The sequence below is a fragment of the Gopherus evgoodei genome, chromosome 2 (assembly GCF_007399415.2).
Source record: "Gopherus evgoodei ecotype Sinaloan lineage chromosome 2, rGopEvg1_v1.p, whole genome shotgun sequence".
NCBI lineage: Eukaryota > Metazoa > Chordata > Testudines > Testudinidae > Gopherus > Gopherus evgoodei.
In genome coordinates, this window is record NC_044323.1 from 179,341,423 (window position 1) to 179,353,912 (window position 12,490).

The window sequence follows — 12,490 nt, forward strand, 5'->3', positions numbered from 1 at the left end:
AGCAGGTTTGGACATTACCGCTAAGTGGACCTGTGGAGTGAACTGCCACAGTAGGCAAGTGGTGCTGAGATCTTCTCTACCCAGCCTGGTCGTCTTGTGCCAACTATGCTGTGTTTTGAGGGCCCTGTATTCCTGAAGAGCTGGAATAGTATTTGGCCAAAAGTCTGAAAATTTAAACTAGTCAATGAAAGGTGAAATTATCAAATCAGAAGAACAAAAATAAAAGGTATCACAGATAGTCCCTTCAAAACTTGTGTTCTCCATGACAAAGATTTTTCCCTTACCAGGAAGATATCTTGATTGTCTCAGGTAGTATTGTTTTGCTGATGTAGTTGATATTCCAGAGTCATTTCGCATCAGAGCTTTGCTTTCCCCTCCTGACTGGATACAGCCCAAGGCCTTTGGCTCTGGCATGCTGAAAATCAAGATAGCTAATAATTTAACTGATTACTCTAGACTCAGAATTACAGCTATTTACTTTAGCCTGATAAGTACAGTGCTCTCATCCAAACTCCACAAATCTTTTCCAAGTAACGATTGTGGTCCTGATTTTATTTCTAGTGACGTTAATGGCCAAACTCTTATTTACTTCAATGGGAGTAGACCCAGGCTATATGTGAAAAAAAGTATGTCCAGGTCTATTCTAAGAGCACCAGTGCCTGGTGATTACTGAATGCTTAAAGTTTCTCTCCGATTGGAGACTGAGATACACAAATCAGTTCCTAATCACAAAATAAGTTTACAACAAGTAAACATGTATCACTTGGTGTAAAACAGACTGAACAGGAGTATATTTTCAGTGTGCATGTGTTGTTTTTAAAAAAAACAAAAACAAAAACACCAAGAGCAAAGGAACATAATCGTCCTGAAAATGAAAAAAATAAAAATAAAAATGCAGCACTAAGTGAAAGAATCATTGAAAAAAACCTCTCCCCAAGCAATATCATATACCACATTCCACCTCAACAGAGAGCATGAACAAATGACATTAGGCAATAATGAAGACCTGAGACTAAAATCTTTAAAATGTTGCCCAAGTTCTCCCTTTATGGGGCTTCATTACAGGGAGGCTTACTTATGTGTATTAGGCTGTTTGGTTTCTCACTGCCTCCATCAAAGTAAGTACACTCAGGGCCGGCGCTTCCATTTAGGCAGCCTAGGCAATCGCCTAGGGCGCCAGGATTATTGGGGGGTGGCATTTTGCTGTGGGGGAAGGGGAGGCAGCAGGTGGCTCCAGTTGGCCTGCCGCAGTCATGCCTGCAGAGGGTCCGCTGGTCCCGCGGCTCCAGTGGAGCTGCCGCAGGCATTTCTGCGATGGTCTGCTCCTCCTGCGGCTCCGGTGGACCTCCCACAGGCATGACTGCGGCAGCTCCACTGGAGCGGCGGACCAGGGGACCCTCTGCAGGCACAACTGCAGCAGGTCCACTGGAGCCACGGAACCAGCGCGCGGGGTGGCGAAATGGCCGTGCGCCTAGGGCGCTAAAAGTACTAGCGTACACTAGCGTAAAAGTCCTGAGTACACTTGTTAATAGCCAGTCAGCCTCAAGTACGGTGAGGCATACCTGCAGGGCCAGACATAGCCAAAAGAGGGTGCAGAAGGGCAACCCACCCCTTTACATGCTATTTTAAGAGTGAGTTAGTACTGAACATTAGTAAGGGTGGCAGAATTTGTCTTAGTGGATAAAGAAAATAAAGTTAGTTTAATGTATCTAGATTTTAGGAAGCATCAAAATAAACCTTACAATATATGAAAACTCACTCTAAAACCCAATCAAAGATAAAATAAAACACAATACAAATCAAGCGTCTTATGTAATTGTGGGACTTACCTAAACAGAAACTCTTTTGTTTTCTTTTCCTTTAACTGTGAAATGCTGGGCTTCTTGGAATATGAAATTCCAAATTCTGTGTCCTCCAAGTCATCCCAACTGTCCACAGTCTTTAACAGAGCCTGACCCCATCGTCTCCTGCAATTTTTAAGACCAACTGCACCATTTTGTGGGCCTGTGACTGCTTGCTTCTGTTTTCAATAGAAAAAAGTTTCAATATTCTCTATTCTTATATTTTAAATCTAGTTCATTGCCTGCCTAAATGCAATGAAATGCTTGGAGAGATTTTTCTCTCCTCGTGGTAAGCCATTCAGGGCCTAATCTTGCAGTGGTTCTGAATGCCTGAACAGACATTAGTATCAGTAGGAATTCTGAGTGTGGCTCAATGCAGGATCAGGCCCTAGTTGTCCAAATCTACCTGACGCAGTCAGTTTAGGAACCATATACTAGTATCAATTTGCTGGGCCTAGTTCACCTCTTTGGTTCCACTGGCTCAAGCATGCGGAAAGAACCTGGGAGCTGAAAATCTGACAGGAACAGGGGGCAGAGTAATACAAGCCAGTCACATTACCAGCAGTCCAGAGCCAGCTGGCACAACCCTAAAAGTAGACTGGCCTGCCCAGGAGGGAGCAGGGCCAGGCCGGCCAAGTCTCTCCCAGGCACCCTCTGCCATAGGGTTTCCTGTGAAGTCCCAACCAGGTTTTAAAGACATTCTCTGCTTCATTCATTTGCAGTTGAGCTGATGGGCATTGGCATGATTCTGGAAACCCGCTATTTAAATACTTCTCATATTAGAGGTCAGTGAATATCTTAGGGGGAAATAAAACAAAAAATACTGGATATCTTTTTAATTTCATAAGATATTTCTAAATATTCTTGAGAATAGTTTTTATGCTCAAACTCCAACTTTGGCTTGAACTGTACAGAATTAAAAAGTGTTTAGAAATAAAATGAAGATATCAAGACCTAGTTTACAGCTTAGAAGACGTGAGTTTTATGGATTTTGTAGGTACTCATTACCTAGCAGGATTATGCCAGCAGACCTCAGTTGGAGAAGTAATGTCACATACCAAAGCACTGGAAGGGTGGTCTTAAATAATCTAGTCCAACTCCTGCTTCAGGAAGGAGGAGCACTAACCCTTTCCAAGTGGTTATTTAAACCTTTTTGGTAATGCTTTATATTAATGGTATTTTTTATAAATAATTTATAAAAGGAATGATTACTAGATAATCATGTTACGACATGAGTAGTATGTCTTACAGATACTGTAAGTACATTCATCTACGATTCTTTCTACTGATATGCTTATAGGTCATCGTTATAAATTACCTTCTGGACAGTGTAACAGGTTATAACTAACCATTATTAAAACATCACTTAATCATTTATTAATCCTTGATAAACCACTTTTAGATGTTCTTATGACAGATGGACAACATCCTGTAATATCCTGAACAAACTACTCAGAATTAAGATGTAATTAATTAATTAATTAACATTAAACCTTATTGAATTAGGGATAACACCTTTGGGGTACACCATTAAAAATGCAGTTGTTTATGTACCTTCTCTACAAGGGAGTGGGAGTGTTGATATACTTCCTCCTTCACCAACCTTTTGAAGCTACCTCCTGGAGAGATATGCAAATACTAGTTCAAACTGGGTTCTCCAGGGACCAATAGATAAAGAAAGGGTTTTTGAATAAATCACCTGGTTTTAAACTGGTTCATGGTCTTCCTCCTGCTCCAGCAAATGAACAGGATCCCTGCTCCATGGAATACCCCAATCCTTAGGGTAGGGTTAGAAGAACTGGGCCTACTGAGGTCTCATAAGGCTGGGTGCTTGTTCTATGCAGAGGCTGGAATGAACTTGTGACCACAAAGGAATCCCTTTGGGTGGGTGAGGGTTGAAAGACTGTTCCTGCCAGAGCCCATGTTAGAGTTGGAATTAATTCTGGTATCTTATTAGCATGTGTGTAGGTGATTTTATTGTTTTTTAATATATTTTCTCTGTAATGCTTTTTACCTTAATAAAGCAGGCTTGCATAGGAAGTGCTGCATGGTTACATACCTGTAGCAGTTACACCAGTTAATCGTCTCTAAAGAGAAAGCAAGCATGTGTACTTGAGCAACCTATCTGTGCTGAAGGAGGGAAACTGTGCAGTCTGAACATACCCTAGTTAGGAGGGAGAGAGACGCACATCTCCAGTATTTAATGGAAAATGTAACCCTGTTTAAAAAAGTTATCTGGTAACTGTACCACAGCTAACATGGACCAATTATTTCATATATATGCTCTTAAATTTTATTGATAACTTACTGGTGATGAGTTTTTATTGATGGCTGGAAGAAGTGGTTGCGGCTGCTGCTGTTGGGGTAGTTGTTGGTTAGTTGTATTCTGTGGCAGCTGGCTTTGCTGGAGAGGTTGGTGATTAATCTTTGACGGAAGTTGTGGCTGACTCTCGTCAAGTGCATCAGGTGAAGACTGAGATTCTGGCTTGGATACAGATTCTAGTTTTGATACAGGTTCTAATTTCGGTAGATTTGGCTTTGGCTCTGTTGGCTGACCAGGTTTAACAACAGATTGTTTCTGTTCCAAATATTGTGGAGGAGGTCCTAAAACTTGGCCAACTTGAAAATAAGGGTATTTCAAAGCCTGAAAAAGAATGTAAAACATATTCAATACACTTCTATAACTAACATGCAGTAACTTCTTCACCAGAGATGTAAGCAGGTGTCAAGCTTGTTAACAAATTCTACAGTACAGGTGCAAGATGGATGCAAAATGAACTCACACGTGTAAGTGGAACACATGGAATGGTGTACCCTTGATATTCGATTCTGGGGTGAGGAAGGGGTAAAATAAGACTGTGTGGTATTGGGGTGGCATGCAAAAACATGACTGGCAGGTATTGCAGAATGTGTTTTGAGGGGGAATGTGATTACAATCTGGTGCTTGTAAATTATGCGAACACGCAGCCTAGCAATACATAAAAAAAGATGAATGGATGGATAGATAGATAGCTTACAGATAATGGATAGAGGACATTCCTTGTAAGTTAAGAGTCTTGCCATCCCAGCACACATGTGGATTCTCTATTGCAATGTTCAGTTTACATTGTTTCCTAGGTTAACAGTACTAATCAGGAACATCCCCAAGGGGGATATTTCTGAACGAGGTTCTCCTCTTACTTCGGTTAGGTAGGCTACAGTTATTGATGTATATGGGAACTATCTCATATAGATGCCTTACACACATGCATCATGGCTGCTACTTTGAGTGAGTGAGTCTTTGTTCTTTAATTGGTATATACTAATGAGCAAAGTTTCTCCTGTATTTTCAGTTTGCTCTATGCATGTTCACATCTGCAGGTCGCTTGTTTTGTTTTATGTAGTCTACTGTGGCGTACATCCAGAGTGCTGTGCTTGCTGTACTCTCATGATGTTCATCTGTAAATGACAGCACCTATTTTCTTGCTCTTGAGGATGCCATGGAAAAAAGCAAAATGAACAATCATGTCCTCTGCTGGGTGCACAGCACAGCAATACCATATGCTCCAAAGGTGTAGTTTCCCAGAGCAGTCCAAAGCATTGTTCTGACACCTGAAATCCAGGAGGTATTGTCATTGTCTGAGCCTTAGAGTATGTCTACACTGCCACTGCGAGATGTGATTCCCAGCACTGGGAGACAGATCTGTGTATGCTAAAAATAGCAATGTGGACATTGGCATGGGCGGTGGCTCAGGCTAACTGCCTAAACTCAGCCCCAGGGGGTCAGGCAGGCTTGGACTTGGGTGACTAGCAGGATTAATTTTAATCAACTCCTCTTCAAAGGCAGCATTTAAGTTTTAACCAGGTTTTTCTCAGCAGAAGGATTCTTAAGTGGGTTTTAAAGTGAGCCACTGAAAGAGTAGGAGTGACATCTTTTCTCTTCAGATTATGTGGCTTTGGAAGGGTTTCATTAGCATCTTATTTTTGTGTGTGCGCATTTAACTTTTTAAAGCATGTCTATCTTCATTTTCTGATGTAGGCAAATCAAGTTACTTTGCCTAAGAAAGACACCTAAGAATAAACTGTTTCATGCTGGGGTAGTAAAAAGAGCTAAACAGCAACAGCATGCTCCAGTTCAAATCACTTATAAATTTCTCTCCCCCATCTACTCCTTCACTCTTCCTATGAGGAAATCGAAGTGTCTTTTTTTTTAAAAATGGGTTTCCAATTAATGTAAATACTATAGCAGCCATATACCAAAAGTTCTGAAACTGAATGGTTGCTGAAATAAGGATCAGCATTAAGGGACCTGTAAAAATGTGCTGAAATATTGTGTGTGTTAGGGCCAGATTTTGCCTCCCTTACTCCTAATTAGTAGTATTTTATTCCCAGAGCCGTCTCATTAAAGTTAAAGAGACTTCTCAGGGTAAACTACTATGCATTATGTGCTTGATCCACTTTCATTAAGGTCAATGAAAAGACTTCCATTCACTTCAGTGGGAGTTGGATTGAGCTTTATGGACAAGGCTGCCAGAATCTGGCCCTTAGCCTTTGCATATGCATAAACTAGAATGTGAATCTGTCAATGCAATTCAAGTGATTAGATCACTCACTTTGCATGAGAAAATACAGTTTGCATACAACATACTGCATGAAAGAAATACACCATCCTGACCACGTAAATGTCCTCCTGTCCTACAGGAAAGGAAGTTTTTAATGTTGTTCCATGGCATCCACTTTAATGAACAAGAAATCTCTTGAAGGATAGGAAGAATTTTAAAGGGCCAGGACACAAGATGTGAAAAATTTCAGTTTGGGTCAACAGATCTGGATTTGGGTCCTGATTCCAAAACACCTGGATCTAGGATTTTCTTTAAGACCACCTGTAATACTGAAAAACACAGAACCAAAATCATCTTTGATGATCTCAGCCCCAGGCAAGTCCATAAGATACAACTAAGAGTGAATTTGTCCCCTATTGTTTGATACTTGTGATGTTACTGAATGGTACAAGGGAAACTCAGAATCCAGAACAAACTCTGTGCATACTGTACATCAATAGTCAATTACAATTCAAGACTTTAGGGCTATACATCATGTCCACATGGGTTTAAGCTTGCTCAATTAACAGATAAGAGCATCACTTCATTTAATATTCTAAAGTGAAACTGTCTAAAACAGAGGACTAAAGATCTATTTAAAATATAGCAGATCAACAATTTTATAAGTGTAACCAATTTCTTTCAAACTATTGAAACATAGGGTATTGAATTCAGTTCTGTACTAGCCACCAGTTTAATTTTAAAACTAAACTGTGGTAGTCTGCATTGCTGCCTGATTTTCATATGATTAGATCCCTGAAATTTTGAAAGTCAAAGCTGATCAAATGCCTGTTGTCAACTTTGCATTTTTTTTCCTCCAGGGTAAAGTCAATCTCAAATATTTGCATTGGCAGAAAAGTTTGGGTTCCCTAGGCCTACTTTTGAGAGTTACAAACTGCTGGTCTTATCTGGCCTATGATCTGATGTCACAGTGACATGCATACCCTGAGACAGCTTGATCACAAGCACTAAAATACAAAATCAAAACTGCAGCGCTTTGCAGATATGCAATGAACATTCTAAGTACCATCATGGATTTTTAGTAAAAGTTGTAATGTATACAAAACCTGCCCCATGAAGCAGCTTCTGGCACTACACTACATAGAACCAAACAATTTTCAATTGTGAATTACAACAACATTTAAGGAAAACAAGATCTGCACAATTACAGAAACATTTAACTGATATTGTTTATAATCTACTTCTCCAAATATCAAGATTCCCTGAAAACACAACTTTAAATTTCTCATCAGGTTAGTTCAGCCATTTTTCCATCCAAGTTGAACTCAATGTACTTATTACATGGGATATTTTGAGTGAGGGTCTATCTGCTCTCCATGGACATTAAGGAACTCTATCACACTTTCCAAGAAATAAAGACCAATGTCATAAACCAAAATTCCCCCCCATGATAGAATATACCCCCATATTCACATCCTACACACTATTGTAATAATCTTTGTACAAGATATGCCTTGTAAGGGATCATTTGAAAACTCATAATTTGCTGGTCAGTATTGTGCTGGTAAAATATCTGTGGCAACATTATATGTAAAGTTATAAGATTTCCCTCTATAATGCCCTGCCCAAGCAGAAGTTAGCAAACAAGTCTATCTTAAACAAAGGATGAATGTTTGCCTTAATTTGCACTTAAGCAGTAAACAGAGTCATCAAGCAATGAGGGAAACAAAGAATGATCAAAACTGGGTAAGAAAAAGCCAGCAGGGAGCATCCTTGCACGTCAACTCTTTGTCTTCTAGTTCCCAGCTGGAAATGTTTTTCAAATAGGGGACTGAAACTATAAAAAGGAGGGATAAACATCCCAAGGCGCCCCTCTCTATCTCCCTGTCCATTGCATTCACTGCACATGAGGAGATAAAGAAAGAATTCACTGGACTCTGGAGGAGGGGCACTGACCTAAAGAGTTTGGTCAGTAAGACCGCTGAAAGCATGTGGTGAGAAACTTTGCTTGAATCGGATATTGTCTGTTAAGTTATTAGTAAATGTCTTATCTTTTTTTCTTGTAACCATTTCTCACTTTTATACCTTAGTACTTGTATGTTTAAATTGAAGTGTCTGGGTACCTCTATTTGGAGTGACAAATTGTGAGCATATTATTCTCTTAAATAAATAAGACTTGATTCAATTTTTACTGTCCAGGAGAGGGCTGTATGGTATTAGATATACATTTCTGGGGGAAAATCTAAGACAGGGGGTGTGTTGGGGTCACCGTGCAGTATAACCAAAGCTGATGAGAGCCAGAGCATAATTCAAGTGTGACTTGCAGACTGCAGTTACACACACTCACACTCTCAGGGTGTGGCTTGCATGCTGCAAGGCTGTTTGTGAGCAGTCCAGGTGGGAGCTACTTCAGCAAGGCATTGTAAAGGCACCCAACGTTGCAGGGCAGGGGTGAAACAGCTGCTCATTAGTCTGGATTGTACTCTGGTATGTCACATTGCCTCTCCTACTTTTTTCCTTTTTGCATTGCTCTGGGCACCAGCTTGCTGCCTTCCACCCCAGAGGAGGCTGCATTTGAACAGGGCAATATGTATGCAAGTAGTAAAATATTTTGAGCTCACCCAGGATGAGAAGCACTGTGTATATCTAAAATGTTACTACTAAATCCAGAATGTATTTGATGAGAAAGAGGAGCTCTGGGGAACAGGCTCCCTAGCAGAAGAGAAACTCAGAAGAAATGGCACGTTCATTCTAATAATGATGCCCTACTAACCCCTCAACATCACCCTCATACCATCAGCCCTGTTCCCCCCACTGCCCTTTACCCCTCCAGGGTGGCTCCAGCCCAGTGGTGGGGAGTAGTAGCCAAGGCACCAGGCCAGCAGCAGAATAGTCAGGGTTAGGGGAGGAGGTGGAGTCAGCCACATTCCAGAACTCTGAGGTGATGGGAAAGCTAGGCCACTCCCTGCAGCTCAAGGAGGAATTTGCAACACTCACTTCTGGTAACAACAGTATGGCACCCTTATCCCACCTGCTGCCCCAGAGCAGTTCTTCCCATTAGAAGGACAGAGCATTGTGATGTATTATGCTTCAAATGGGCAGAGACAGAATGAATGTCTTGGCTGTGCCCTGCACGAGTAAGGACACAAACAGTAGGTGTGGGTGAAGAAAACAGAGAGGGAGAAAGAGTGCATGTGTGATAAGTACATTTCTACAGGGCTCCAACATTATAACATTTAGCACTATATCACAATACCATATGGACTATTGCACACCAACTCCAGGACACCTGTTTCCATGAGCACACACTAAAGTCTCCTTTATGCACTGCACAGCTCACTCTTTGACAGTGCAATTTAGGCTAAACCCAGTTCCTTTTTACAGAATGGCTGTGTGGCATTCTGTGTGTGATGTCTACAGTGCTAGAGGTGATTTGTGTAACACTAGTTCTTTTTTTAAAGCGGAGAGAGGTGGTTGATTTATTTTGTACCATCAGATTTAGTCACATTTGAGTCACCTGCATTATATCCACATGTGATTAGTTGGATTTTCATCTTGTCCTGCAATATTCCCTTTTTCTGTTGCATTCGCTACTGTAATCCTCTTTTACATCCTATAAGTGTACTTACATTAACTTTAGCTACCCACAAAAAGGTATCCAATTTAGACACCTTTGGTACTTGGCAGTACACATATTTGGGGTTTTAATTAACTCTTATGGAAAAAGATGTGGTATGTTGAAGCCCCTACAAAATTTGTCCCTGATTGCTTAGTAAGGTTCACCTCAGATCTACAGATAAAGATATTTAGTTCCTATATAGCACTTTTCACCCATGGATCTCAAAATACTTCACAAGAGAAGGTTTTATCACTATCCCTTTTATAAATGGAGAAAATGAAGAACAGAGATGTAATTTGCTTAAGGTCACACAGCAGGTGTGTGTGGGAAAACAACCCAGCTCCTCCAAATCCCAGATCAGTGCTCTGTCCATTAGACCACATTGATTAGTTCACAGTTTCACTTGCTGACTGTATTTATTCAAGTCATATGTGACAGAGACTGAGTCTCTGATATGGACCTGTGCTGACAGCATCAATAAGATCAAATTACAGAGAGAACAGAACTCACAGTTTGATATTAGTTGAACCACTCAACTTTGAATATTTGGGCTTCTCTTCTGTCTTATTTCCACCCACATTTACAAAATAGGAAGCTGACTTTTACTTTCCTACAGTGCTATGATGGTCATTTTGCTAGTATGTGTAACATTTTAATCTAAAGCACTATATAAATTATTAGCCTTCTAATAAATCCAACACTTAGACAGTCTTACCTGACTTGCTGTAGGTCGTTTCTTTGGATCCCAGTTTAGCATATCAGTCATAAGCTGTATTGCCTCATTGCTGGCATTTGGAATGAGAGTTTTGAGGTGCATAGGGATACATTGTGGGAAGCGGAAATTCATGGCAGATGCAAGCTGGTACCCTTCTGGCCAGTCACTCTGTTAAAAAGTGAAAACAAGATGGCAGAAAGTTAACACATTACATCATTTTGGATCCAATTAAAACAGAATTCTAGAACCTACATGCTGAGGAGGGAGGTGCACAGCCCAAGTGGTGGAAGCTGGAATCATTAATCTTGTGGAGAGAATCCATAATGCCTTGGCATACCTGCATCTATTCAGTCTATTAAAAATTCTGCAGGATAAAGCTGTCTTCTTCTGCTGCCACTTCAACCATCTTACCCCAATGCTTCCTGAAATCCCTTCACTGGCTTCCTCTCACCTTCAGCATTAAGTTCAGGCTTCTCATTTTTACCTTCCACCCCTGCTTACATCTCTCTTCTCTTGATTAATCCTACAGGTCCTTGACTCCTATGTACCTTCCCTTCATACCACTGTTTGCTCCTGTCACCTTCTTTCATGTCATCCCCTAGTCTCGTTTCCCATGCACCAAGCATCATTCACCTCCTCCTTCAAACCTTCTTTCATGAAGTCTCTTTGCTGTTGTATCTCCACACCTCCTTCCATTTGAACTATTGTGTCCAAATTGAACAGTATGCTCCTTGGGGTGGAGACAGTCTTTCTATGTGTTGTGTAAAGTGGCACACACATTTAGCGTGTACTACAAATAATAATCTATGTAGTACTTTTGTATCTCATTGCAGAATCAAGCATTTACGATTTTTGTTTTAAAAAGAACAAAACCTAATTTGCACCGGCAGAAAATAAATGTTTGCATACCCAAATATTAGCCTGCTCGGATATCTACTTGTGCAAGCAATTTCTGTGTGTGTGCAAATGCAAGCACACGTGCATATTTTTGTAAGCACTACTCAGCCTAAATTTATCAAAACTTGGCCCTTAAATAGCATATGGTGCCTAAAATAAAGTAATTCTAACACCCAGCAGATTGTGTACATTTTTCCTCCCCTTATGCTATTGCTAACAATATTTACATGAAAACAGAAGCGCTTTATCTGAACAGCTTATGTGTTCCATTGTTTCCTCACTTTAGAAGCACAATTCTCTAATTAAGACATCATAATAATTTCCAGAATAATAATTTGGCAATATTACAATGAAAAGAATATTTTAATGCAAATATCCTTAAAGCCACAGGTGCAACCCCTTTTTTTAAAAATAATCTTTCATTTATCTGGCTTTCATCATGATGTGGATTAAGTGGATATAAAAATCACACATCATATAAAGGGTGTTAATACACAAAACAGGAATATTATTCTATATGTCAATAAAAACAAAAGTAAAATTTAGAAAGCATCAAGTGTTTGCACAAGCAATTACTATGTCAGTAGTTTATATGCACCCACTAAAGGCAAGATAGCACTCCATATGATTTATTCATTTTATTCTCATTAATGTATACTACTATAAATCTACAATAGGTCTTACCTTCTTTGGAGTCCCTAATACTTGGCAAATTTTGAAGATTTCATCTACTTCACTTGTCCCTGGGAAAAGAGGTCTCAGCGTGTACAGTTCAGCCATTATGCTACCAACAGCCCATATATCAATAGGAGAGCTATAAACAGAAGATCTCAACAAAACTTCAGGAGCACGGTACCTATAAGACATAATGGGCCAA

At 40.1% G+C, this 12,490-nt stretch overlaps 1 protein-coding gene across 5 annotated transcripts in view; it reads right to left on the reverse strand.

Moving 5' to 3' along the window:
* Positions 1–12,490, reverse strand: part of MAK (male germ cell associated kinase) — a 52,782-nt gene that overhangs the window by 26,805 nt on the left and 13,487 nt on the right. For all 5 annotated transcript variants that reach the window (XM_030552388.1, XM_030552392.1, XM_030552389.1 and 2 more), the window contains 5 exons: positions 12,298–12,469; positions 10,717–10,884; positions 4,150–4,485; positions 1,830–2,020; positions 285–415 (listed from right to left, as the gene is read on the reverse strand). In XM_030552388.1, coding sequence (XP_030408248.1) covers positions 285–415; positions 1,830–2,020; positions 4,150–4,485; positions 10,717–10,884; positions 12,298–12,469 — 998 coding nt within the window. The remainder of the gene's footprint in view (positions 1–284; positions 416–1,829; positions 2,021–4,149; positions 4,486–10,716; positions 10,885–12,297; positions 12,470–12,490) is intronic.